General features: G+C 40.3%; 2 protein-coding genes across 4 annotated transcripts in view; one reads left to right on the forward strand and one right to left on the reverse strand.

Annotated features, from left to right (window-relative positions):
• The window catches only part of LOC132393193 (uncharacterized), a 163011-nt gene that overhangs the window by 106867 nt on the left and 30958 nt on the right, over positions 1 to 25186 (forward strand). The gene's annotated exons all lie outside the window — the stretch shown is intronic.
• The window catches only part of LOC132393194 (uncharacterized), a 322118-nt gene that overhangs the window by 31745 nt on the left and 265187 nt on the right, over positions 1 to 25186 (reverse strand). The window contains exons 9-10 of one of the 3 annotated variants that reach the window (XR_009511787.1): positions 24639 to 24817; positions 20551 to 20777 (exon numbers count right to left, since the gene is read on the reverse strand). Coding sequence is in view for 1 of the 3 variants with exons in the window: in XM_059968137.1 (XP_059824120.1) it covers positions 20666 to 20777; positions 24639 to 24817 (291 nt within the window). In the remaining 2 variants the exon portion in view is untranslated. Of the gene's footprint in view, positions 1 to 19856; positions 20778 to 24638; positions 24818 to 25186 lie in introns of those variants that run through there. The other 2 variants (XM_059968137.1, XR_009511790.1) reach the window with 2 other exon arrangements.

Here is a 25186-nt window from a genome sequence, read left to right on the forward strand (position 1 = left end):
ACAAAGCTGTGCTGAACATGTCCTTACCTTAGAACTAGTTAGGCTTACCCATAGCCCTCTATTTTTCTGAGCTCCATGTATCCATCCAGGAGTCTCTTAAAAGACCCTATCGTTTCCGTATCCACCACCACCGCCGGCAGCCCATTCCACACACTCACCACTCTCTGCGTAAAAAATTACCCCAGACATCTCCTCTGTACCTACTCCCCAGCACCTTAAACCTGTGTCCTCTTGTGGTAACCATTTCAGCCCTGGGAAAAAGCCCCTGCCTATCCACACGATCAATGCTTCTCACCATCTTGTACATCTCTGTCAGGTCACCTCTCATCCTCCGTCACTCCAAGGAGAACAGACCGAGTTCACTCAACCTATTCTCATAAGGCATGCTCCCCAAAACAGGCAACATCCTTGTAAATCTCCTCTGCACCCTTTCTATGGTTTCCACTTCCAATCAGATCTGAATATTCCATGAATTGAAATTCAAAGTTCAAAGTAAATTTATTATTTAAGTGTGCGTATATTACAGTATACTGCCACACGGCTCATTTTGCTGGGGACATGTTAAAGGAAAAAATACCACAGAATTTACTAACATTTATATATAAATAGACAAAGACTGACAAACAACTAATGTGCAAAAAAAGATAAACTGTGGAAGTAACAACAAAATATCGGGAACATGAGATGTAAAAAGTCCTTGAAAGTGAGTTGGTAGGTTGTAGAATTGGTGCAGGGCAGCAATGATTGGAGTTATCTACAAGGGTTTAGGAGCCTGATGGTTGTAGGTTGATAACTGTTCCTGAACCTGGTGGTGTGGGACCTAAGGCTACTGTACCTCCTGTCAGATGGTAGTAGTGAACAGACATGGTCTGGATGGTGGGGTCTTTGATGATGGGTGCTGCTTGTCTGTAGCAGTAAATGAGGATGGTTTTTCCTGTGATGTGCAGGGCTATATCCACCATTTGCTGTAGCTTCTTCATTCTTGAGTATTGGTGTTTCCATACCAAACTGCGATGCCCCCAGTTATGGTATTCTCCACTATGTATCTATAGAAGCTTATCAAAGTTTACTGTGACATGCTGAAACTATGCAAACTTCTTAGAAAGTAGAGGTACTGTCATACCATCTTAGTCTTGATACTCATATGCTCGTCCCAGAGCATGTTATGTTAATGCCAAGGAATTTAAAGCTACTGACTTTCCCAACCTCTGTTCCCCTAAATGACTACTAGTTCATGGATTTTTTACTTCTTCCTCCTGTAATTCATAACTGATTCTTTGGCTTTGCTGACGTTGAGAAAGAGGTTGTGTTGAGGCAGCACTCAGTCAGGTTTTCAATTTTCCCCTCGTATGCCGATTTGACACCATAGTTAATAGATTTGAGAGAGGTAAAGTTTTCTTAGGAGCCACCAGAAATACCATCTGAGGCACATTGGAGATGCTTGCTGCTAACCTATAGTATCTACAAACTTCTCTAAAAAATATCAAGGGAGGAATGTCTTCTATGTTTCTGTTACTCAAGACAGGGTTTGACTGTGTTGTGCCAGTTACTGCATAATACCTTCTGGAAAGCACCTGAAATCATGAATAGCTTTTCATATCAGTACAGCTTTAAGCTTTCACACAGTCAGATCATTCCAAGCACCCTAGAGACATTAGCCTTATCAGGCAGTTTGCAGTGCACAGATGTATTGAGCAAGTGACAAATGTTATGTTTGGGAGGGTATAATATACTTATCAATTTTCTGTGCAAAAAGGAAAGCATAAGCTGGACAGGATTTTCAGTTTTAATCAGGAGCTGTTCCTTTATGTTCCTACAAAATTATTACAAATTATTGTCCCCTCTCGTCTATACAAACATTAACCCTTCACATCTTCTACATCGTTTCCCCTATCTCCACACTATTTCAAGAGTCCTGGTCATGTTTTGCTGCACTACTCCCATAGACCTTCAACCTTTCAACCATCTATTCAATCTAACCTGAATTGCTGCCTCAGTGCCTGCCTCATCCATTAATCCTGGAAATAAAATCTACAGTCTTGCACCTCTTCATTAAGAAATTTCCCTTTTACATTTCAAATCTTTTAGTCTAGCAGCATGAACTTAAATTCTACTTAAATCATTTCATACTTCCAAATTACATCAACCTGTAATATATTTTTTCTTGTGGGGGGGGGGGAGAAATGAACGTACAGCATGATAATTGTGTATAAATTGTCATGCTTAACACCCCAGTAATCATCAAACTTTGCATTCCAATCTCATGGCCTTCAAGATCAGACAGCAATTCCACTGAAATAATATTCAAGTGCCACAGAGGCAAAACAATTTGAATCAGTCACAACTGTCTAGAATCCACCCATGCTGCATGAAGTGTGCAGTTCTGTATGAACGCACAAGGTAGCAAAACTATTTGAAAGATAGGCAGTTTTGTACTTTTTAGGGCTGCTGATTATACTGAGGAAAAGTACCAACAATGAAGGAGAAATTTTACTTGAACACGTTATTGCACAGCTTCCTCACGCACAAGGAAACGGTGTAAAGGACTGCCTCTGTTACTAACTTTAAGAAAGGAAAACAAAAGAGTTCAACCTGAAAGCACAAAATTAATTTGCATCAATCAACATAAACCTTGATTAGAACTAGCAGTTCCTCACCTGGTGAACGTAATGAATTTCTTTAAGGAGGTTACAAATTAGCTGAATAAGAGTGAGACAAAACAAGATTCCCAGAAGGCACACGACTCTGTCCGAAGATGTTTGTCCTCAGTATTAGAATGGATTTAAGAATGTTAGTAAGGTCGAATGTGCAACATAGTGCTGTTCTGTGGACCTGCTATCCCTCAGCTCCAGCAGCCCTGGCCTTTGCTGTGGAGCTTAGGTTCTTCCTGTGACCATGCGGATTCTCCTGTCTCCTCTCACACACCCAAGGCTGCTAGTACTATATCTATCCACAGTAAATTAACTGTAGTGAAGGTAGGTAGCAGGAGAATTGGGGTGGGTGAAGGTGGGGAGCAAATTGAAGGGTATTGAGAGAGAATAGTTTACAGGGAAATACACAGAGGAATACTCTGAGGGCCAGTATTATCTGTAGGCTGAATGGACACAGTCTGCATTTAGGAAATACGAGGAAAAATGATAAATTTATTTTTATGAATCAAGCTAAATTGTATTCATAATAGGCAATGTTTTCATTAGTGTTCTGTTATGTCCTTACATATCAATAGCACTGTTGGGGGTTGAAAAAATGGCTGTATGTAATGGCCATTACTAATGCATTCTGACATGGTCTAAAACACTGAAAATGGTGGAGTCCTCTTAAATCTCTCCTCTCAGGCTCCAGCTCCTGCATAACTGTGGGTGAAGTCAGAGTCCTAACTAATGAGTAGAGCGTATGAAACTGCTTATCATGATCCTATGTCAATCATTAATGCTGCACAGTAGAAATCACAGCATTCTATAAACTAGAGGTTACATTTTCTGAAAAGGTGAACTTATTTCTGGTGCCTTCGTGCCTGCTGCCTTCTGGTCTCTTGTACAGAATAAGCTGAAGTCGCACCTCCACCCACCTTTCCGCCCCCCACCCAATATTTCCAAAGTATTTTGTAGGCTTCCAAAACCCTTACAGGGAAAATTTTATCTAAGTAAAACAAGATAAAACAAGTAAATAATTGCTAAAACTGAAGAGTGTGAATGAAAAGAGGCTAATCAGTTTGGCAGATTGGAGGTATAGCAAGAGATAGATCACAGACTGAAGAAGTGAGATATGAGGAAAGGGATTGTTTGCAGTTGCTGCACATGCAACTACTGTTCATTTTCAGTGCCAAGCGCTTGATTCTTACATAATTTCAGCATCTCCTTTCTTTTAGAGAACATTTATTGATTTCCATGCCATTATACTCAGTCCAGAAAACAAATTCCTAGTTTAATCATATAAATAATGAACTGACAAGACAGCAATCAAACAATTTATTATCTTGTATTATGTAAATTGTCCATGAGACCCATTTGGAGAAAATCTTTCTTCCCCAAAGTTACTGCTTTCCGTGAGAGCACTTCTTTTGATATCATTTCAGTCTTTGCTTCATGGAAGGAGGCAAATTTGAGAGCCTCTCCATATAAACAGATATTCAATTAAAAACAAATTGACCCTCCTTTTAGAATGCAGCAGGCCTGCAAATGTTTCTCAATTCCTAATCCCAACCATGTATTTCGAGGTAACTCAATACTCACTGTGCATAAGAAAATCATGCATGACATTTATTTAATTCTGCAAATCACTGGCCTGGCTTTGTTTGGCAGCATCATGCTGTTACTTTACTGGCAAATGTGCAAGTTACAAGGGCAACCCAATGTCTTTTGCCTAATTCTAGAATTGATCCAAATGAATCAACATTAAGAAGATACACTTATCCATTTCCTTGATGAGCTTTAAAAAAGGAAACAAATGAGCAGTGTAAACAAGTACAGAGGGTGCACAGAAAGCAGGTGCTACCAATTCCAAAGGCAGATGGCTCAGAACTGCAGAACCTGTAATGTAATTGTTTGAATACAAGTTGTAGTTTAAAGTGGCCAGACATGAAAATACATGGCATGATGACAGAAGCTGCAGTGATGACTGAATTGGAAATCTGCACTGCAGTCTAATAAAGCTTAAGGTTGTCATTTTGCTGATTAATAATTACGTTAAAGAATTTGTTTTGATAACATGATTAAATATGTAAATAAATCAGATTTATAAAGTTAGATGATAATGTTTATTGGGGTAAATTGTGCAGTTCTGTTATGTTTTGTAACTCCAAAAACTAAGTGAAAGAAAAACACAGAAGCTGGGGATACTCATGTACTTAGTTTTACTTTCATTTTCTTTAGTGAGGCACGTGCATGCGACTTGGTGGCGTAATAGTGTATGCCATTCACATAATTCTTACATGTAACCCAAAATGAGTAAATAATCAAAGATTGCTTAATGAAACAAAATATTTACAATATTACTGAAATATTGAATACATTACACTCCTCCCTGCTTAGCTATAAAATCCAACTCAATATAGAATGTATCTAAACTTAATTATGTAATGTATTGTTCTCTAGTTATCTTTTATATATAGTGTATATAAGATGACTCAAGAACAACATATTACATAATCCACAGCATAGTAAAATTTTAATTGCCTATTCAGGACAAAGTTTAATCGCTGTGGAGAATTTTTTTACTTTTGTTGGATTTTTGAGACTTTGGCTTCAATACTTCCTTGTGCAATTGGATCCTTGATTTTCTCACTTGCAGATGCCAGTCAGTTCGGACTGGCAACAATGCAATCTCCATCGGCACAGGTGCACCACAAGGCTGAGCTGAACCCCCAGCTCTACTTGCTTTACACTTATGACTGTGTGGTTAAGCACAGCTCCTATGCCAGATTTAATTTTGCTGATGAGACCACATTCGTGGACCAAATCAAAGGTGGTGGCAAATCAGCATATAGGAGGGAGATTGAAAAGGTGACAGAGAAGCAAATGCCACAACAACAACTTCTCACTCTTTGTCTGCAAATCCAAGGACTGATATTGACTTCAGGAGGAGGAAGCCAGAGATCCATGAGCCACCTTTCATCAGGGGATCAGAGATGGAGAGGGTCAGCAACTTTAAATTCTTCAGTGTTATTTCAGAAAACCTGTATGGGGCCCATTCATAAGTGCAATTACAAAGCAAGCATAGCAGCACCTCTACTTCCTTAAGAGTTTGCAAAGATTCATCATTCTGTCTGTAACTTTGTTTAACTTCTATGGATGTGTGGTGGAGAGTATATTGACTGGCTGCATCGCAGCCATGTATGGAAATACCAAAGCCCTTGAACAGAAAATCTTTCAAAATATTGTGTATATGGTCCAGTCCATCACAGGTAAAACCCTCCCCACCATTGAACATATTAACATAGAATGTTCTGGCAGGAAAGCAGCATCCATCACCAGGGACCCCAACACCCAGGCCATCTTCTCTCTGCTTCCATCAGGAGGAAGGTACAGGAGCTTCAGGACTCATATCACCAAGTTCATGAACAGTTATTGACCTTCAATCATCAGGCTCCTGAACCAGAGGGGATAACTCACTCAGCTTCACTTGTCCCATCAATGAACTCTTTCCACAATCTTTGAGTTCACTTTCAAGGACACTTCATCTCATGTTCTTGATATTTATTGATTATTTACTTATTTATTATGTGTTTGCATGGGTTGATGTCTTTTGCATGATGTTTGTCTGATTTTCATTGATTTTATTATGATTGTTGAATTCATTGAGTATCCCCACAAGAAAATGGATCTTGGGTTGTATATAGTGACATATATAGATACAGATATATATATATACACACTTCAGTAATATATTTACTTTGAACATCTTTCCTGACAAGGCTGGTCATACTGCTTGGCAGGTGAGACTTGTAACTGTGAAACATTCTCAGGTTCTTAGACTTTCTCCCTGATAGTTGTAGAAGTTGGGTCTGGAACTACAGGAAGTAGTTCTTACAGCTCTGGACACCTTTATTTTCTAACAACTGACTGCTCTCCGCTACTGATCAATGTATCATCTCCTGATGACATCAAATGCAACTCCACTGTGTAGAAGAGTGGTCCAGTTCAGTCCTTAATCTTACCAAGTATTGATCACCTCCGTAGTCCCTCACCAGGAGTGAAGTATTGAACCTCCCTGTTTCAGGAGCCTTTAATTTGTCTCAGCTGTTTGTCATTCCATACTCCTTCTGAGATTTGGTTTGAGGAGACCCAAGCATGCGCACAAAGGATGTCCCAGGAACAGCATAGCTGGTGAATTGCTGGTTGTGGAGTGTGCTACATTGCAGTATGTAAGGAGGAAATTGGCAAGCTTCTGACTCAGTGTCAATGTAGTGTGTCCTACTGATATTGCTCACAGTGCATTCCTGAGACTTTGAACAAATCTTTCTGCAAGCCACTTGTAGGTGGGTGGTACGATACAGATGTAATATGTCTTATTCCATTCACTTTCAGGAATGACTGAATATGTTTGGCAACAACCTTCGGTCCACTGTCACTGACTAAGTGTCTGGAACATCAATCCTTGAGAAGCAGCTTCTCAAGTGTGCAAGGCTGTAGTGGAGGCTATCGGGAACACTTCCGGCCACTTCGTAGCTGCATCCACTTCTATCAAGAAATTTGTGCCCATGAATAGTCCTGCAAAATCCACATGAATCCTCTGCCATGACAATGCATGACATTCCCAGGGACTGAGGAGAGCTGCTCTTGGCACCTCCTGGGTGTGCTGGTATTCCGAACAGCTCGATCTGCTGATCTATCCCAAATCACCAGACAAAGCTTTGAGTCAACGCTTACCTTTTGACCATACCTATTTGACTGCCATACATGTACTTTTTGCTCTCAGCTTGAAAGATATAACAACTCTCAAACCCCACATAATGCAGCCCCTGTCAAAGGAATTTCATCCTGGCGCTAGTAAAAATGGGGAACTGGAAATTCTGCTGCATATTCCAGCCACTCTGGCTTGCTATGCAGACCTGAGACAGTGTGGGTTCTTTTCTAGTTTCCTTTGGATCATCTTTGCCATAATAGGGAGACTTTCAATTTGCATTAGTGGGAATACATTAAAAGGACTGTCCTCTTTTGTAAATTTTTTTAAGCATTTCCTATTCCAAGGGTAAACAGGACAATCTATCAACATTTCCAGGACTAGTTGTGCTCTTGAATTCAATCTTGTAATGGTGGCCTCCAAGAAACAGAGCCCATTTCTGCATTCATGTTGCTGCTGTTAAAACACCATTCTGTGGATTTAAAATGGGGACTAGTGGTCAATGTCAGTAATGAGGATAAACTCTCACCCATACAAGTATTGGTGGAACATTTCACAACCCAAACCAGACTCAAGGCCTGTCGATCTATTTGTAATTTTTCTCTGCAGCAGTAGGGAACATGACACAAAGGCTATGGGGCGTTCGCTTTCAACACTCATAACATGTGACCTGACTGCACCAATGGTCAATAGTGCCACTATAGTAAGTGATGCTTGTTTTAAAGAATACATACTTGTTGCTTCATGGTCTGAGCCTATCATCTTTTTAACACTCTTTTGAGATATTGGAGATGTTCTTCATCATCACCAGTAACACAGAGGTGATCCAGATAATGCTGAGCCCCTGGGCAGCCTTGCAGCACCTGGTTCATACCTTTCTGCCAGAACGCAGGTCCAAATGCCACTCCAAAAATAAGCCTATTATAGTAATAAAGCTCAATGAGTGTTTATGGTGAGAATCACTTTGGATTTCTCTTCCATCTCCATTTGTAGGTAGGCCTCAAATAAGTCCACTTTGCTGAAATATTCACTGCAGAAAGTTTTGCAAAGATATTCTCTATGAAGGCAGAAGCTGTTGATCTACCTTCAGATCCTGACAGTCCCTTCCTTCATTGCTATTGGAGTCACCCATGGGCTCCACTCAACCTGGGAAGTAATTCTTTCAGCTTCCATGTGATCTAGCTCGCTGGCTACTTTATCAAAGATAGTATAAGGAACTAGACAGACTTTGTAAAACTTGACTGCGGCATTTTCATTTAACGCTATTTTACACTTGATATGTTTCAGTTTTCTAATGCCATCCTTCAACACTGTTGTGGCCTCTTAATTTGCTTTTAGTTGAACCTATTACAGTGGATGTGGCATGAAAATTGGGGATGGATCTCCAATCAATTTGTAGTTGTCTCAGCCAATCATGACCCCATAATGCTGGTCCTCCTGTTTTTCCACATACATATGGTTTGTTGGTTGTTGTATTTCACTGTTATGAAAGTCATTCCCACAGAACTCATCTTTTCTCCAGTATAAGTTCTTAGTTGGATATCTGTAGGCTTCTGTTCAGTATCTTTGAAATGCAATTCAACTCATTTTGTGGAATGTCTGGAACAGCTGGGCCCATGTCCATTTCCATTTTAATTAATTTTTCATTCACTTCTGGTGCAAACCACATTGCTTTTTCTCCTGTTAATCACTTAGTCACTGTATGGTTAACAACAAATTCATTTCATCCTCTACCTCCTTCTTCCTTCTTTTTCTCGACCACAGCCTCAATACCCCTCGAATGCCAAGATTCCCAAAACATGCCAGGTTTACCCTTCACCAGGAACATTATGCATCTCGATTCCTGATATCAGACTATTAAAATCCTTCCCATGCAATTCATTACTTCCCCTTACAACATGCTCACTGAATTAACTTTTGCTGGAACTTGCCAAATTCCTCTGAAAATATCCCTGCTACAGTTTAGGTTCCTAACCCGTGGGTCTGTCTTTTCCTTTTCCAACACGAACGTAAAATTATTTGAATTTTGATCACTAGTGCTCCTTGACGCTACTTCTGTTACTTGCCCATCCTCCTTCCCCAAGAGGAAGTCCACAATTGTACCCTACTGAGTAGGTCCTTCATACACTCTGCAGCCACTTTATTAGGTGCACCTGTTTGTTAATGCAAATATATAATCAGCTGACCACACAGCAGCAATTCATTGCATAAAAACATGCAGACATGGTCCAAAAGTTCAGTTGTTACACAGACCAAACATCAGAATGGGGAAGAAATGTGATCGAAGTGACTTTGACCGTGAAATGATTGTTGGTGCCAGACACTGTGATTTGAGTATCTCAGAAACTGCTGATCTCCTGGGATTTTCACACACAGCAGTGTCTCAAGTTTATAAAGAATGGTGTGAAAAACTGAAAGTATCCAGTGAGCAACAGTTCTGTGGGCAAAAATGCTTTGTTAATGAGAGAGGTGAGAGGAGAATGGTCAGACTGATTCAAGCTGACAGAAAGGCAACAGTGACTAAAATAACTGTATCAAGTCAACTTTTATTGTCATTTCGACCATAACTGCGGGTACAGTGCATAGTAAAAATGAGACAATGTTTTTCAGGACCATGGTTTACATGACACATTACAAAAAACTAGACTGAACCACGTAATAAAAAAACACAGAGAAAGCTATACTAGACTACAGACCTACACTGGACTGCATCAAGTGCACAAAAACAGTACCGGCATTACAATAAATAATAAACAGGACAATAGGGCAAGGTGTCAGTCCAGGCTTCGGTATTGAGGAGTCTGATAGCTTGGGGGAAGAAACTGTTATATAGTTTCTGATGTTGGGGAAGTCCAGAACGAGGGATCACAGTTTAAGGATAAAGGGGAAGCCTTTTAGGACCGAGATGAGGAAAAACTTCTTCACACAGAGAGTGGTGAATCTGTGGAATTCTCTGCCACAGGAAACAGTTGAGGCCAGTTCATTGGCTATATTTAAGAGGAAGTTAGATATGGCCCTTGTGGCTACAGGGATCAGGGGGTATGGAGAGAAAGCAGGTACAGGGTTTTGAGTTGGATAATCAGCTATGAACATACTGAATGGTGGTGCAGGCTCGAAGGACCGAATGGCCTACCCCTGCACCTATTTTCTATGTTTCTATAGTCTGGTCATAAGAGCCTGAGTGCTAAATTAAAAAGGAATATGCAGCAGAAATAGATCAATTGGAAAAAGAAATCATAAAGTTAGAAAAAGAATCTCAAAGATATATGACAGAAGAAAAACGAAGACAACTTGTTAATAAAAAACTACAATATAATACACTCTAGACATATCGTACAGAAAAAGTAATTATGAGAACTAAACAGAAATATTATGAATTAGGTGAAAGATCGCATAAAATTCTTGCTTGGCAGTTGAAAACAGAACAGGTTTCTAAAACAATAAATGCAAGTAGAACAAGTGTAAATAAGGTTACTTATAAGCCTTTAGAAATTAATGAAACTTTCAAAAATTTTTATACTGAACTATATCAATCAGAATCACAAAATAAGACTGCTGAGATAGATAAAGTGTTATCACAAATAACCCTTCCAAAATTAAATTTGGAAGAACAGAAAGGATTAGATATGCCCTTTACATTAAAAGAGGTTGAAGAAGCTTTAGGATCACTTCAGAGTAATGAATCCCCAGGAGAAGATGGTTTTCCTCCTGAGTTTTATAAAAAATTTAAAGATTTATTAATTCCTCCTTTTATGGAATTAATATACCAAGTGGAAAGAATGCATAAACTTCCACAATCTTTTTTAACAGTGATCATAAGTGTATTGCCAAAAAAAGATAGAGACCCTTTAAAACCTACATCATATAGGCCTATTTCTTTGTTGAATACAGATTATAAAATACCAGCAAAAATTTTATCTAATAGAATATCTAAATATTTACCAAAATTAATACATATGGATCAAACAGGTTTTATTAAAAATAGACAATCAATGGATAATATAACTCGGTTACTTAGTATTATTCATCTGGCACAAAAAAGAGAGGAAATGAGTGTGGCAGTTGCTTTGGATGCAGAAAAAGCATTTGATAGATTGGAATGGGATTTTTTATTTAACGTATTGGAAAAATATGAGTTAGAAAAATCTTTTATACAATGGATTAAAACTTTAAATACTAATCCTCAAGCTAAATTAGTTAAAAATGGTCAGATTTCAACACCATTTTGCTTAACGAGGACAACCAGACAAGGCTGCCTATTATCACCTGCTTTATTTGTATTGGCAATAGAACCATTAGCAGAATTAATTAGAACAGATTCAGATTTTGGGGGCTTGAGAGTTAATCAAGAAGAATATAAGATTAATTTATTTGCTGATGATGTTTTGATTTATTTAACAAACCCATTGCAATCATTGCAAAGATTATCTTTTAGATTGTAAGAATATGGTATCAGATTGTAAGAGATTGTAAGAATACTGTAAGAAAAAGTATCAGTCTATAAAGTAAATTGGGATAAAAGTGAAACTTTACCCCTCACCGAAGGAAATTACAATCAATGTCGATTAGCAACTCAATTTAGATGGTCAATGAATGGGATAAAATATTTAGGTATTAGAGTTGATAATGATATAAAAAATTTATATAAACAAAATTATTTGCCATTATTAAAAAAAATAAAAGAGGATCTTGATAAATGGATGATGTTACCAATAACATTAATAGGTAGAGTTAATGCTGTAAAAATGAATATATTTCCTAGATTGCAATATTTATTTCAAAATTTACCAATACAATTACCACAGAAGTTTTTTCAAGAACTGAATAAATATGTAAGGGAATTTCTTTGGAAAGGTAAGATGTCAAGAATATCATTGGAAAATTGACATGTATATTTGACCTAGGAGGGTTACAACTTTCAAATTTTAAGAATTATTATAAAGCAAATCAACTTAGATTTATTGCGTCTTTTTTTGATGAAGAAAAATCAGCATGGATTAAAATAGAATTGGATAAGATAGGAGAAAATATACCAGAAGATTTTTTATATAAATGGGAATCCAAATGGATACGGGAAAAAAAGAATCTCCTATATTAAGACACTTGATTGAATTATGGAATAAGGTAAATATAGATGATGAGATAAAGAAATCTTTATTAGCAAAAAGAACTTTAATTCAAAATAGGCTTATTCCTTTTACAATGGACAATAAACTTCTACATAATTGGTTCCAAAAGGGGATTAAATATATAGGTGATTGTTTCGAAGGAGGTATATTAATGTTGTTTGATCAAGTAAAAAATAAATATAAAATATCAAATCACTCTTCTCGGTTATTTTCAATTAAGAGCCTATTTACGAGAAAAGCTGGGTCAAACAATGTTGATGCCAAAACCTAGTGAAATAGAAATATTGATTCAGAAAGGAAGAATTAAAAAATTTACATCTTGTACGTATAATTTGATTCAAAAGCAAATAATTAAATTAGGAATTCATAAATCAAGACAAAAATGGGAATCTGATTTGAATGTTAAAATTGATGGGAAAAACTGGTCAAGATTATGTTTTGATAGTATGAGAAATACAATAAATGTTTGACTTAGTTTAATACAATATAATTTTTTACATCAATTATATATAACACCACAAAAAATAAATAGATTAAATTCAAATATGTCTGACCAATGCTTTCGATGTAATCAAGAAATTGGTACCGTTTTGCATTCTACTTGGTCTTGTTTTAAAATTCAACCATTTTGGATAAATTTAAGACTTTTATTGGAACAAATTACTGGAGTACAACTCCCACATAGTCCACTATTATTTTTATTAGGAGACATTGAAGGGACAATACCGAAACTTAAATTGAACAAGTATCAGAAAAAATTTATAAAAATTGCATTGGCAGTAGCCAAAAAAGTTATAGCAGTTAGTTGGAAATCTGATTTATATTTAACTATGGATCATTGGAATAATGAAATACATAGTTGCATTCCACTTGAAAAAATTACATATAATTTAAGAAATGAATATGATATATTTTTGAAAATTTGGCTCCCATACTTACAAAAGATAGGATGAAATACATAGGTCCTTTGAAGATAAAATTATAGTAATTGGGGAAAGTAAAAAATAAATATCAAAATTATTTTGAACTCCACGGAGCATGTGGGGATCCTCCGATATCCAGGCAATCTTTCTCTTCTTTCTTTTTCTTTAGATAAGGGTTAAGGGGGGGGGGGTTAATATTATCTTTCTTACTATTTTACTATTACATTTATTCTTTGTAATTTCTATAAATTAATTAATTAATTAAAAGATCCTGAGTGCTTCGGTGCCTTTTCCCAGACAGCAGGAGGGAGAAGAGATTGAATGAGGGGTGCGTGGGGTCCTTCATAACGCTGTTTCCTTTGCGGATGCAGCGTGTAGTGTAAATGTCCGTGATGGCAGGAAGAGAGACCCCGATGATCTTCTCAGCTGACCTCACTATCCACTGCAGGGTCTTGCGATCTGAGATGGTGCAATTTCTGAACCAGGCAGTTATGCAGTTGCTCAGGATGCTCTCAATACAACCCCTGTAGAATGTGATGAGGATGGGGGGGGGGGGGTGTGAGATGGACTTTCCTCAGCCTTCACAGAACGTAGAGATGCTGCTGGGCTTTCTTTGCTATGGAACTGATGTTGAGGGATCAGGTGAGATTCTCCACCAGGTGAACACCAAGAAATTTGGTGCTCTTTACGATCTCTACCGAGGAGCCGTCGATGTTCAGCGGGGAGAGGTCGCTCCATACCTTCCTGAAGTCAACAACCATCTTTTTTGTTTTGTTCACATTAAGAGACAGGTTGTTGGCTCTGCACCAGTCTGTTAGCCACTGCACCTCCTCTCTGTAAGCTGACTCATTGTTCTTACTGATGAGACCCACCACGGTCGTGTCATCAGCGAACTTGATGATGTGGTTCGAGCCGTGTTTTGCAGCACAGTCATGGGTCAGCAGAGTGAACAGCAGTGGACTGAGCATGCAGCCCTGGGGGGCCCCCGTGCTCAGTGTGATGGTGTTGGAGATGCTGTTTCTGATCCAGACTGACTGCGATCTCCCAGTCAGGAAGTCTAGGATCCAGTTGCAGAGGGAGGTGTTCAGGCCCAATAGGCTCAGCTTTCCAATCAGTTTCTGAGGGATGTTTGTGTTGAATGCTGAATTAAAGTCTATGAACAGCATCCGAATGTATGTGTCTTTTTTGTCCAGGTGGGTTAGAGCCAGGTGCAGGGTGGTGGCAATGGTGTCATCTGTTGAGCAGATGGGACGGTACGCAAACTGCAGGGGATCCAGTGAGGGGGGCAGCAGGGTCTTGATATCCCTCATGACAAGCCTCTCGAAACACTTCATGATGATGGATGTAAGTGCAACGGGACGGTAGTCATTTAGGCAGGACACTGAAGACTTCTTCGGCACGGGGACGATGGTGGCGGCCTTGAAGCACGTTGGAATGGTGGCGCTGCTCGGGGAGATATTGAAGATGCCAGTGACAACATCTGCTAGCTGGTCTGCACAACCTCTGAGCACTCTACCCGGGATGTTGTCTGGTCCAGCAGCCTTCCGTGGGTTGACCCTGCACAGGGTTCTTCTCACATCGGCCACTGAGAGACACAGCACCTGGTCATTCGTAGGAGGGGTGGACTTACTCGCCGCCACATCATTTTCTGCCTCAAACCGGGCGTAGAAGTTATTCAGTACATTTGGGAGGGAGGCATGACCCGCAGTCAGGTGATGTTGTCTTGTAATTGGTGATGTCCTGGATGCCCTTCCACATGCGCCGTGTGTCACCGCTGTCCTGGAAGTAACTGTGGATTAGCCGGGCATTGCACGCTTTGCCCCTCTGATGGCTCGGGACAGTTTGGCCCTTGCTGTTGTTAAAGCTGCCTTGTCGCCTGCTCTGAAGGTGGAGCCGCGGGACCTCAGCAGCGCACGCACCTCTGCGTTCATCCATGGCGTATAGTGATGGTCTTGGACAGAGTAACATCATCAATGCACTTGCTGATGTAACTGGTCACTGATGCTGTGTACTCCTCTAAGTTGGTAGAGTCGCCATCGGTTGCAGCCTCCCTGAACATGTGCCAGTCAGTGTGCTCAAAGCAGTCTTGAAGAGCAGAGATGGCTCCTGCTGGCCAGGTTTTCACCTGCTTCTGAACTGGTCTGGAGAGCCTGACGAGTGGTCTGTATGCTGGGATTATCATAACAGAGATGTGGTCTGAGTAACCGAAGTGGGGGCGGGGCTCTGCCCGGTACGCGTCGGGAATGTTTGTGTAAACCAGGTCTAATGCGTTCTCCCCCCTCGTTGCAAAGTCCACATACTGATAGAATTTGGGGAGCACTAACTTAAGGTTTGCGTGGTTAAAATCACTGGCGACAATAAACAGGCTGTCTCAAATAACTGTATTAACCATGCATTCCAACAGTGGATACAGAAGAGCATCTCTGAGTGCACAACACATCAAACCTGGCAGTGGATGGGTTACAACAGCAGAAGACCATACACAGGAGGTGCCAAACATAGTGGCTACTGAGAGTATATTGACTCTGGAAGCATTGCTGTGCACTTACCACAAATTTCATTTCATCCAGACCCTAAACACTCTGGATAGTCCCGTCAACACAGGGAAATGATGTAGAGTGAATTCTCCCAGTTAATCCAGCTTCTTTGCAAATGTTTTAATGATGACTTTCAATCTCAATTGTATTTGTTCTTATGTCAACAGCTTTAAAGCCAGCACTTCTGAGATGTCTTCTTTTTCCTTAACTATGCTTTCCACTCTCCCAGAGTTAACCGTGCTCACAGTCACTCCTGCTCTGTTAAGTACACTTCTACTCTCTGCTCTTTTATTTGCACCAGGACCACAAAGAGTTCCCTTTGTCCTCATATTCTATCAAATCATCTTCCACATTCAACAATTTCTGTCATTTTTGCTGCCTCTAGGTGTATCTTCCCTTTCCCTTCCAGCATTCAGAAAGGATTCTTCCAGTTGGTTTCATTCTTCCTCTCCACCAATTCTAACTCTACTTGTTGTGCAGATCCATCCACTGGAGATGCAATCTCTGCTCTTTTACCTCTTCCCTTACCACAATTCAGGGACTTAGCCACTTCTTGCTGGTGAAGCAATAACGCTCTGGTGCTTCTTCCAATTTAATACATTGCACACTGTACTCACAGTGTGGTCTTCTCTAGATTGAAGAAACATTACAGAACCTCTGCTCTGTTTCCAGGGCTTTAATTCTCCATCCTACTCCCACTCTGACATTTTACATGGTTTCAGCAAAGTCCAAATTAAAATTGGAGAATGGCACCTCTTCAGTCTCAGCACTTTGTGGTTTTCAGGTCTTGATATTGAATTCAACAGCTTCAGATATTCATCATACACCTACTGATACAACCGATCGACATATGACGCAATAGCCACAGTTCTACGTACCGTCCTTACACATCTGAAGAAGAAGGATGCTTATGTGAGAATGCTGTTCTTGGACTACAGTTCAGCATTCAACACCTTGTCCAGGCTTGACAAAAAACTCAAAGACCTCAGCCTTCACCCTGCCTTGTGTAGCTGGAACCTGGACTTCCCGTTAGATCACCGGCAGTTGGTAAGAGTGGACTCCCTCACATCTGTCTCTCTGACCCTCAACACAGGTACCCCTCAGGGCAGTGTCCTAAGCCCCCTTCCATTACTCTCTGCATACCCATGACTGTGTTGCCACCCACAGCTCCAATCTGCAAATTAAATTTGCAGATGATACTACATTGAGTGGCCTTATCTCAAATAATAATGAGGCAACCAACAGAGAAGAACTAATCACCTGAACACAGTGGTGTCAAGAAATCAACCTCTCCCTCAGTGTCGCAAAAACAAAGGAGCTGGTTGTGGACTACAGGAGGAATGGCGACAGGCTCACTCCTATTGACATCAATGGATCGGGGATTGAGAGGGTGAACAGCTTTAAGTTCCTTGGCGTACACATCACTGAGGATTTCACATGGTCTGTACGTATCGGTTGTGTTGTGAAAAAAAGTACAACAGTGCCTCTTTCACCTCAGATGGTTGAAGAAGTTTTGGTATGGGCCCCCAAATCTAAGGGGCACAATTGAGAACATCCCGACTGACTGAATCACTGCCTGGTATGGGAACTGTACCACCCTTAATCGCAGGACTCTGCAGAGTAGTGTGGAGAGCTCATAGCATCTGTAGATGTGAACTTCCCACTATTCAGGACATTTACAAAGACAGGTGTGTAAAAAGGGCCTGAAGGATCACTGGGGACCTGAGTCACCCCAGCCACAAACTGTTCCAGCTGCTACCATCTGGGAAATGGTACCATAGTATAAAAGCCAGGACCAACAGGCTCCAGGACAGCTTCTTCCGCCAGGCCATCAGACTGATTAATTCACACTGATACAACTGTATTTCTACAACTGTATTGACTGTCCTATTGCACATACTATTTAATATAAATTACTATAAATTGCACATTGCACATTTAGACAGAGATGTAATGTAAAGATTTTTACTCCTCACATATATGAAGGATGTAAGTGACAAAGTCAATTCAATTCAATATTGCAAACAAAGTTTCTTTAGAACAAGTCAATTCAAAGCTAAGGTTATCCCTTGTAATAATATCTCAGTTTTTCTCTCTCCAGGTATGCCCAATTTTTCCAGTATTCTGTGTTTTTGTTTTGTTTCATTTCTGCAAGCTTTGGTGCTGTGAATGTTTTGAAAGTAATTTTGAGATATTTTACTAGTATTTATACCTACTGATATATAACTTACAGAAGAATAACTGAAGTTTGCTGAAGTTTTCAAGGTCTGTTTTATCTTTAATATGCAAACTGTGTGCTTTCAGTGAACTATTCCAGTTGAAATTAAGATTTAGAAATGTGTAAAATCATCTGGTAAATAAAAGATTTCAAGGAGTGATACAAAAGTCGCAACAAATAAAGTCAATAAAAGTGCAGTAAGTTAATTTTAAAAGCCATAACAGGTTTTGTATAGAGTTCCATCAATAAAGACTTCCATCAATATTCCTAAACTGAAATTCTGTAACGGCCGTCTTTATTATTTTGTTCCTCATTATTTCCAATTTGTGCATTGATTCAGCAGATTTTTTTTTAAATCAACACTTTAGATTGAAAATAAACAGATTTTAAAACAGTCTAAGGTATGGAGATACTCTGAAGAAAGTATTACCCTAACCGGTCTTGCTCTCAAGTTATTTGCTCCTCTGAGAAATAATTTTCATTGAAAGGGCAATCCAGAGAAACATTTTTTGCAATTAAAACCTGTTTGTTTTCTAACATGAAATTATTACATGCTTCATTACATGAAATGAAGGAGTTTGCAAATTGAGCATTACCAATAGTTTGGCAAAATGGAAGAAATAGGAGGTTGTATTCATAGAAAGCTCTGCAAATGGCACAATTATCCAAAATTGCATGAATGCTTGTAATTCTGAAATGTTTTCCTGAACTATAGATGACCCTAATTTGGTTTGGCTCTCCAGTTTTTCTAACTGTGAAACTGATCTGAATATTTATGTGCCTTATTTGTATGGACAGATAAGTCCATCCTATTCTGAGCAAACTATTCCAGTATATATTATCTGATCATACTTCAACAAACCATAAAGAACAAAATAAAAGGCAATGAAATTCTGATCTCTGGACTCTCTTGGTTCAACCCAGTCACTGATATAATCATTAATGTCAATGCTAGCGGGGAAACTGCAGGAAAAAGAACACAGTTCAAAGAAAGACCATGTCTTTTAGTTGAAATGTACAGTATAAACATTTTTTAAACAAATAATCAAGAGGTGTTTGGAGTGCAGAATAGCTCAAAACATGAGATCAAATACACTAGCTAAAAATAGTTTGAAGTCAGATCCTTTACTCCAAGTGAACTAAGGATAAAATAATTGAATTTAGTTTAGGCTTGTCAGAGTTACTGTACATAGTCAGAAATTAAATGGTGCCTGACTTGATGCATTCACAAGAGGGCCAAACATCATAGTATTTAAGAGGCATTCTCTAGGATATTTATAAGAATATCAGTTCCCAGGAACCATGTGCTGCTGAATGGGCCTACTTGATGAAAGATCTTTCCTTAGTGTTCCAAACACAGTGGTACAACAATATTCTGGTCCATGGAACAGAGAATGAAGAGTTCCATAAAAGGTGGCTTTGTGGATTAGGAAGGAAGCAATCAGCCCATGATTTGGTGAGGGATAGGGCTGGTTTTGAGGGTAGGACAATGCATCATGCCCTGATTGGAAGAAAACCAGGATCAGAAGCTTACAGGTCGAGGGTGGTTAAGGATGGCAGCACACACAAAATGCCGGTGGAACGCAGCAGGCCAGGCAGCATCTATAGGAAGAAGTACAGTCGACATTTCAGGCCGAGACCTTCGAGTCCTGATGAAGGGTTTCAGCCTGAAACGTCAACTGTACTTCTCCCTATAGATGCTGCCTGGCCTGCCGCGTTCCACCAGCATTTCGTGTGTGTTGCTTGAAATTCCAGCATCAGCAGATTCCTCGTGTTTGCGTGGTTAAGGATGGGTTTGGTTGGGATTAGAAAGATGCAGGGGGTGAAAAGAAGTTGGCAGAGGATTTATGCTCCCAGTGGAGTCATGTAAATACATTAATTAAAGAGTCATTATCTAAGAGCTGGAAACCTATTAAGGCAAAGTCCTTCAAGTAATGCTGAAGCAGACCTCAAAGCTACCATGTTTTGACTCTTTTGAGATCAGTTCATGTTCAAAGACACAACACTTAGACTAGATAAGTATATCACTACCGTCACAGACTTGATCAGTAAGTGAGTTGACAATTGTGTACCAATGAAGTCAATCCAAGTGTTCCCAAACCAGAAACTATGGATAAGTGGGAGATCCACTCCATCCTCATGTCCAGAACAGCAATGTTCAAATTAGATGATTATGCCTTTTACAAGAAATTGAGGTATGACCTCCATAAGGCTATCAGGAATGCCAAGAGATAAAACCAGTCCAAAAATAGAATCCCAGACCAGCGGTCAGTTGTGACAGAACTTACATGCTATAAAATAAAGACAAGCAGCATTGCTGACAACAATGCATCACTTCCTGATGAGTTTAATACATTCTATGCACATTGTGAACAGAAGGGGATTGGAATGTCACTGCCCACCTTGCAGTCTCCAAAGCAACTGAACCCACATTCACAGTTGCTGATGTAAGATCAGTCTTCCGGAGAGTGAACTTACAGAGGGCAATTGACCCAGATGGTGCCTGTGTCTGTGTCCTTAGAGCCTGTGCAGATCAGCTGGTGGGGGGTACTTGCAGACATTTTTAACCTCTTCCTGCTTCAATATGTGGATTTTGACTGCTTTAGGAAGATCAGTATCATCTTGATACCTAAGAGAAACAAGGTGTGCATTAATGACTAATGCCCGCTGGCTCTGACATTTACTATTATGATGTGCTTTGAGAGGCTGTTCATAATATTTATTAACTCCAACCTTCCAGCGAACCTCAACCCACTGCAATTTGCCTACTGCTTAAACAAGTGGACACCATCTCCCCAATCCTAAACTCAACTCTGGAGCACCTGGACAGTAAAGACGCTCATGTTCGACTATAGTTTATTGATTACAGCTCTACCTTCCATACTATAATTACAAACAAACTTACTACCAAAGTTCTGCGCCTGGAGCCCAAAACCTCCCTTTGCAACTTGATCTTTGACTTCCTGACCAACAGACAGCAATCAGTAAGGATAGGCATCAACAATTCCACCACAATTATCCTCGATGCTGGCACCCCACCAGGCTGCATCCCTAGCCCTCTGATTCTACTCCCCATACACTCAGGACTGCACAGTCAGATTCAGCTCTAACTCTACCTACAAGTTTTCAGGTAACAGCATCTTAGTGGGCTGCATCTCAAGTAATGATGTTGGAGTCCAAGAAGGAGGTCAAGAGCCTAGTGTCTTGGTGTCAAGACAACAATCTTTTCCTCAGTGCCAGCAAAGTAAAAGAGCTGTTCATTGACTTTAAGAAGGGAGAGGGTTGGTACACATGTTCCTGTTAACATTAATAGAGTTGAGGTTGAGTGGATTGAAAGTTTCATCTTCCACAGAGTGAACATTCCACAGACTGACCTGGTCCAACCACGTTATCACCAATTTTTTATCAATGCCCTATTAAAAGCATTCTATCTGAACACATATTGGCTTAGGATGGCAGTTGGTTTGCCCATGGCTGCAAGAAACTGCAAAGAGTGGAGCACACAGCTCAGCTCATCGTGGACTCTTTATACACTTCTGCTGCTTCAATAAAGTAGCCAGCATAATCAAAGATAGCACCCACCCTATATATTCCCTCAACATACACCTACAGAATGCTGGAGGAACTGAGCAGGCCACAGAGCATCTATGGAAAAGAGTACAGTCAACATTTCAGGCCGAGACCCTTCATCAGGACTGGGCAAAAAAAGATGAGAAGTCAGAGTATAGAAGGCAGGGGGAGGGGAGGAAGAACTACAAGGTAGTAGGTGATAGGTGAAACCAGGAGGGAGGAGGGGTGAAGTAAAGAGTGAGAAAGTCGATTGGTGAAAGAGGGAAGTGGAATTAAATATGTCCCCTCTTCTCCCTCCTCCTATCAGGGGGAAGATACAAAAGCTTGAAGGGGGTAATCTGATAGGGGAGGACAGAAGGCCATGGAAGAAAGAAAAGGGGGAGGAGCACCAGAGGGAGGCGATGGGCAGGTAAGGAGATAAAGTGAGAGGGGGATTTGGGAATGGGGATTGCTGAAAAAATAGGGGGGGGGCATTACCAGAAGTTCGAGAAATTGATGTTTATGCCATCAGGTTGGATGCTACCCAGACGAAATATAAGGTATTGCTCCTGCAACCTGAGTGTAACCTCATCAGGGTAGTTGAGAAGGCCATGGATAGACATACCAGAATGGGAATGGGAAGTGGAATTAAATATATATTCCCTCCTCCTATCAGGTAGAAGATATAAAAGATTGAAAGCATGTACCACCAGATTCAAGGGCAACTTCTTTCCTGCTGTTATAAGATTATTGTATGGTTCCCTGGAATGATAAAATGGACTCCTCTCCTCAGAATCCACCTTGTTGTGACCTTGCACTTTACTATCTCACTGCATTGCACATTACTAACATTGCTGTTGTTTTACCTCAACACACTGTTGCAATGAATTGATCTCTTTAGACAGTGTAGGCTTTGTTTTTGATTTGAGTGTTTTAGTCAACGGCCTTGTTTGGCCTATCATTTGTTTGCTTTTTCCCTCTAACGTTGTTTGCATTGAAGTCTGTGAAATATTGACCCCCTTCAGTATCTCTCACTCCGCACTTGAGCCATATACGAACCCAGTGACAGCAAGTTTTAAACACACAAAGATGGACCCAGTGGAGAGACAGCAGCTGACCTTGGCCGTGAGATTCAATGGTCAGAGTGATTCGTCGAGGCAACAATGTTCTGTTGAATTCCTTGGTGGCTTGAGGAAGGGTGCCTCCTATTCTAAGTGCATGTCCTGACTATATTCCAAGAGTCCTGAGTCTACATTCCGAGCTTTTCTAGTCTCCATTGAGTTTCTCTGGTATCCATTCCAAGCTTTTCAAGTCACAAGTACCCAGGTTCCCAGCGTTGTTGTCCTGTAACTTAGATCCGCATAACAAATGAGCGCTTCAAGCAAGGTTTTCAAGTGATTCAACAAATCATCATTCAAGTCAATAGTGTAAATTCTGGAACAGCCTTACTCCAAAAGCTAATTCCTGCCTGGAGTATGCAAAATCACAAGTAAATTAACCCTATCAAGAATATTTTTAAGCCCTTGGTGAAAGTCATGATACAGACTGGGAAAATTGAACTTCCATGTAGCAAATTAAACAGATCTACAGTGAACCACCTAGCTTGGTGATGAAAGAAACCTGTCTATGCTGTCTTGATCTGTAAAATTGAGGGTATATCCTAATTGCCTCTGGAAAAAATTGTGAAAGATAAAACACTGTGAACAAGATTTGGAAAGGTTCCTTCTCTAGCTTTCAGATTTCATGGTTTCAAGGTTTCTCAAGGACTTTTCTCTATGTTCCCAGGGTTTTCTTTTTCTGATCATTTCCAAGGCTTAATGTGTTCTGGGTTTTTCAATTTCCTCCCCATCTCAGACTCCCAAGCCTCCCTCTCGGCCCTGCCCGAGGTTTCTTGTTCTCAGTCTGTTTGGGTTCCCAGGCCCCTTAGGGTTCCCCGGTCTCCAAGTCTGTTTGGGTTCCCATGTCTCTCTCTTTCTCAAGTTCCCCAGGTCTCTTGAGTTTTCAGGCCTTCCTGGGCCATCAGGTGCCAGCTATGGGGAGGGGGGGCCCTGTAGCGACTTCAGGCCTGTGCAGGGCGTCACAGAACTTTTGAGCTCTGAGGTTTTTAAGAGCACCTGAAATGGTTAATTGTTTAATTGGCTAACTTGTTTTAGAGTTTCTTGTGATTTTCTCGAATGACCTGCCCTTTGTAATGCGGTTTCCTGGTGCTTCGTATTCGTTTTATTCTTAGTTGTTCTTTCTAGCCGCAGAGTCGGCTTCGTTTTCCATTTGAGTGTTTTAGTCAACTGCCCTGTTTGGCCAATCGTTCATTGTTTTCTTTTTCCCTTTAACACTGTTCGCATTAAAGTCTGTGAAATATTGACCCACTTCAGCATCTCTCACTCCGCACTTGGGCCATATCCGAACCCAGTGACACAGTATGTAAGACAAGATTTTTACTGTACCTCAATATAGGTTTCAAAGGTACATGTAATATCAGAGAAATGTATACATCCTGAAATGCTTTTACTTCGCAACCATTCACAAAAAACAAAGGAGTGCCCCCAAAGACAGTTAAATGTTAGAACCCCAAAGTCCCCCTCCCAGCTCCCCTCCCTCCCGCGTGTAGGCAACAGCAAGCACAATCCCCCCTCCCCCCAATGGCAAAAAAAACATCGGCACCCGTCTCAAACCACTCAAGTGTAAGCAAAGACACAGATCTGCAGTACTCCAAAGACTACTTGTTCACCCAGTATTCAACATACCCCAGACTCTCCCTCTCCCTCATAGAGAGAAAGAGGTGTCTCCGTTTCACAGCAAGAGGGGATACATAACAAACAACTCACTGGTTTATGATGTTAAAAGTCCATCGCATCGCTTTTTCTAAGCTCTGTGTCTCTGGGCACACAGCCTTAGATCTTCTGACTCCCACAACACACCAATTTCCTGTCTGGATACTGACCTCCAATCCCCCCCGTCTCCAATGCCATAAAATCTCGGACCTCCAAAGGTGAGCGAAGCTCTTAGGCCACCCCCTTGGCGTGCCGAATAACGACCAGTCATGAAATCCTGAGAGCGGGTCCCATTCCCGCAAAGAACCGTAGTCAGCATGTATCTCCAGGTCAGGCTCTTCAAGGGACCCTGAAAGGGAAATATAGAGATATTAAAGACAGAAATAAAGCTGTTTCTGAAGATGTAAGCAGAGGATTCGCCATTAGGTGCCATTGGTTCTCCTAAACTCCTCCTCCCACATTGGACGATACATTGGACAACAATTGTTTTTGAAAGTGTTGCTTCCTCAGAAATGTTTTTATTTATTAAAGACCCTCTTGAAGCTGAACAGAAATATAATTTCAGACTACTTGTATCATGTAGGAATTTGGAGAAATAAGAAATTAACCTGTATTGAATATAAAGTGTTTAATTGCATAACAATGCTGACATTTTGCAATAGTTCAACTAAGGTAAAAATGTTTTGTTGATGATTTTCATTTGTTCTCAATGTCTGAG

Source organism: Hypanus sabinus, chromosome 4, assembly GCF_030144855.1.
Source record: "Hypanus sabinus isolate sHypSab1 chromosome 4, sHypSab1.hap1, whole genome shotgun sequence".
Classification (NCBI taxonomy): domain Eukaryota; kingdom Metazoa; phylum Chordata; class Chondrichthyes; order Myliobatiformes; family Dasyatidae; genus Hypanus; species Hypanus sabinus.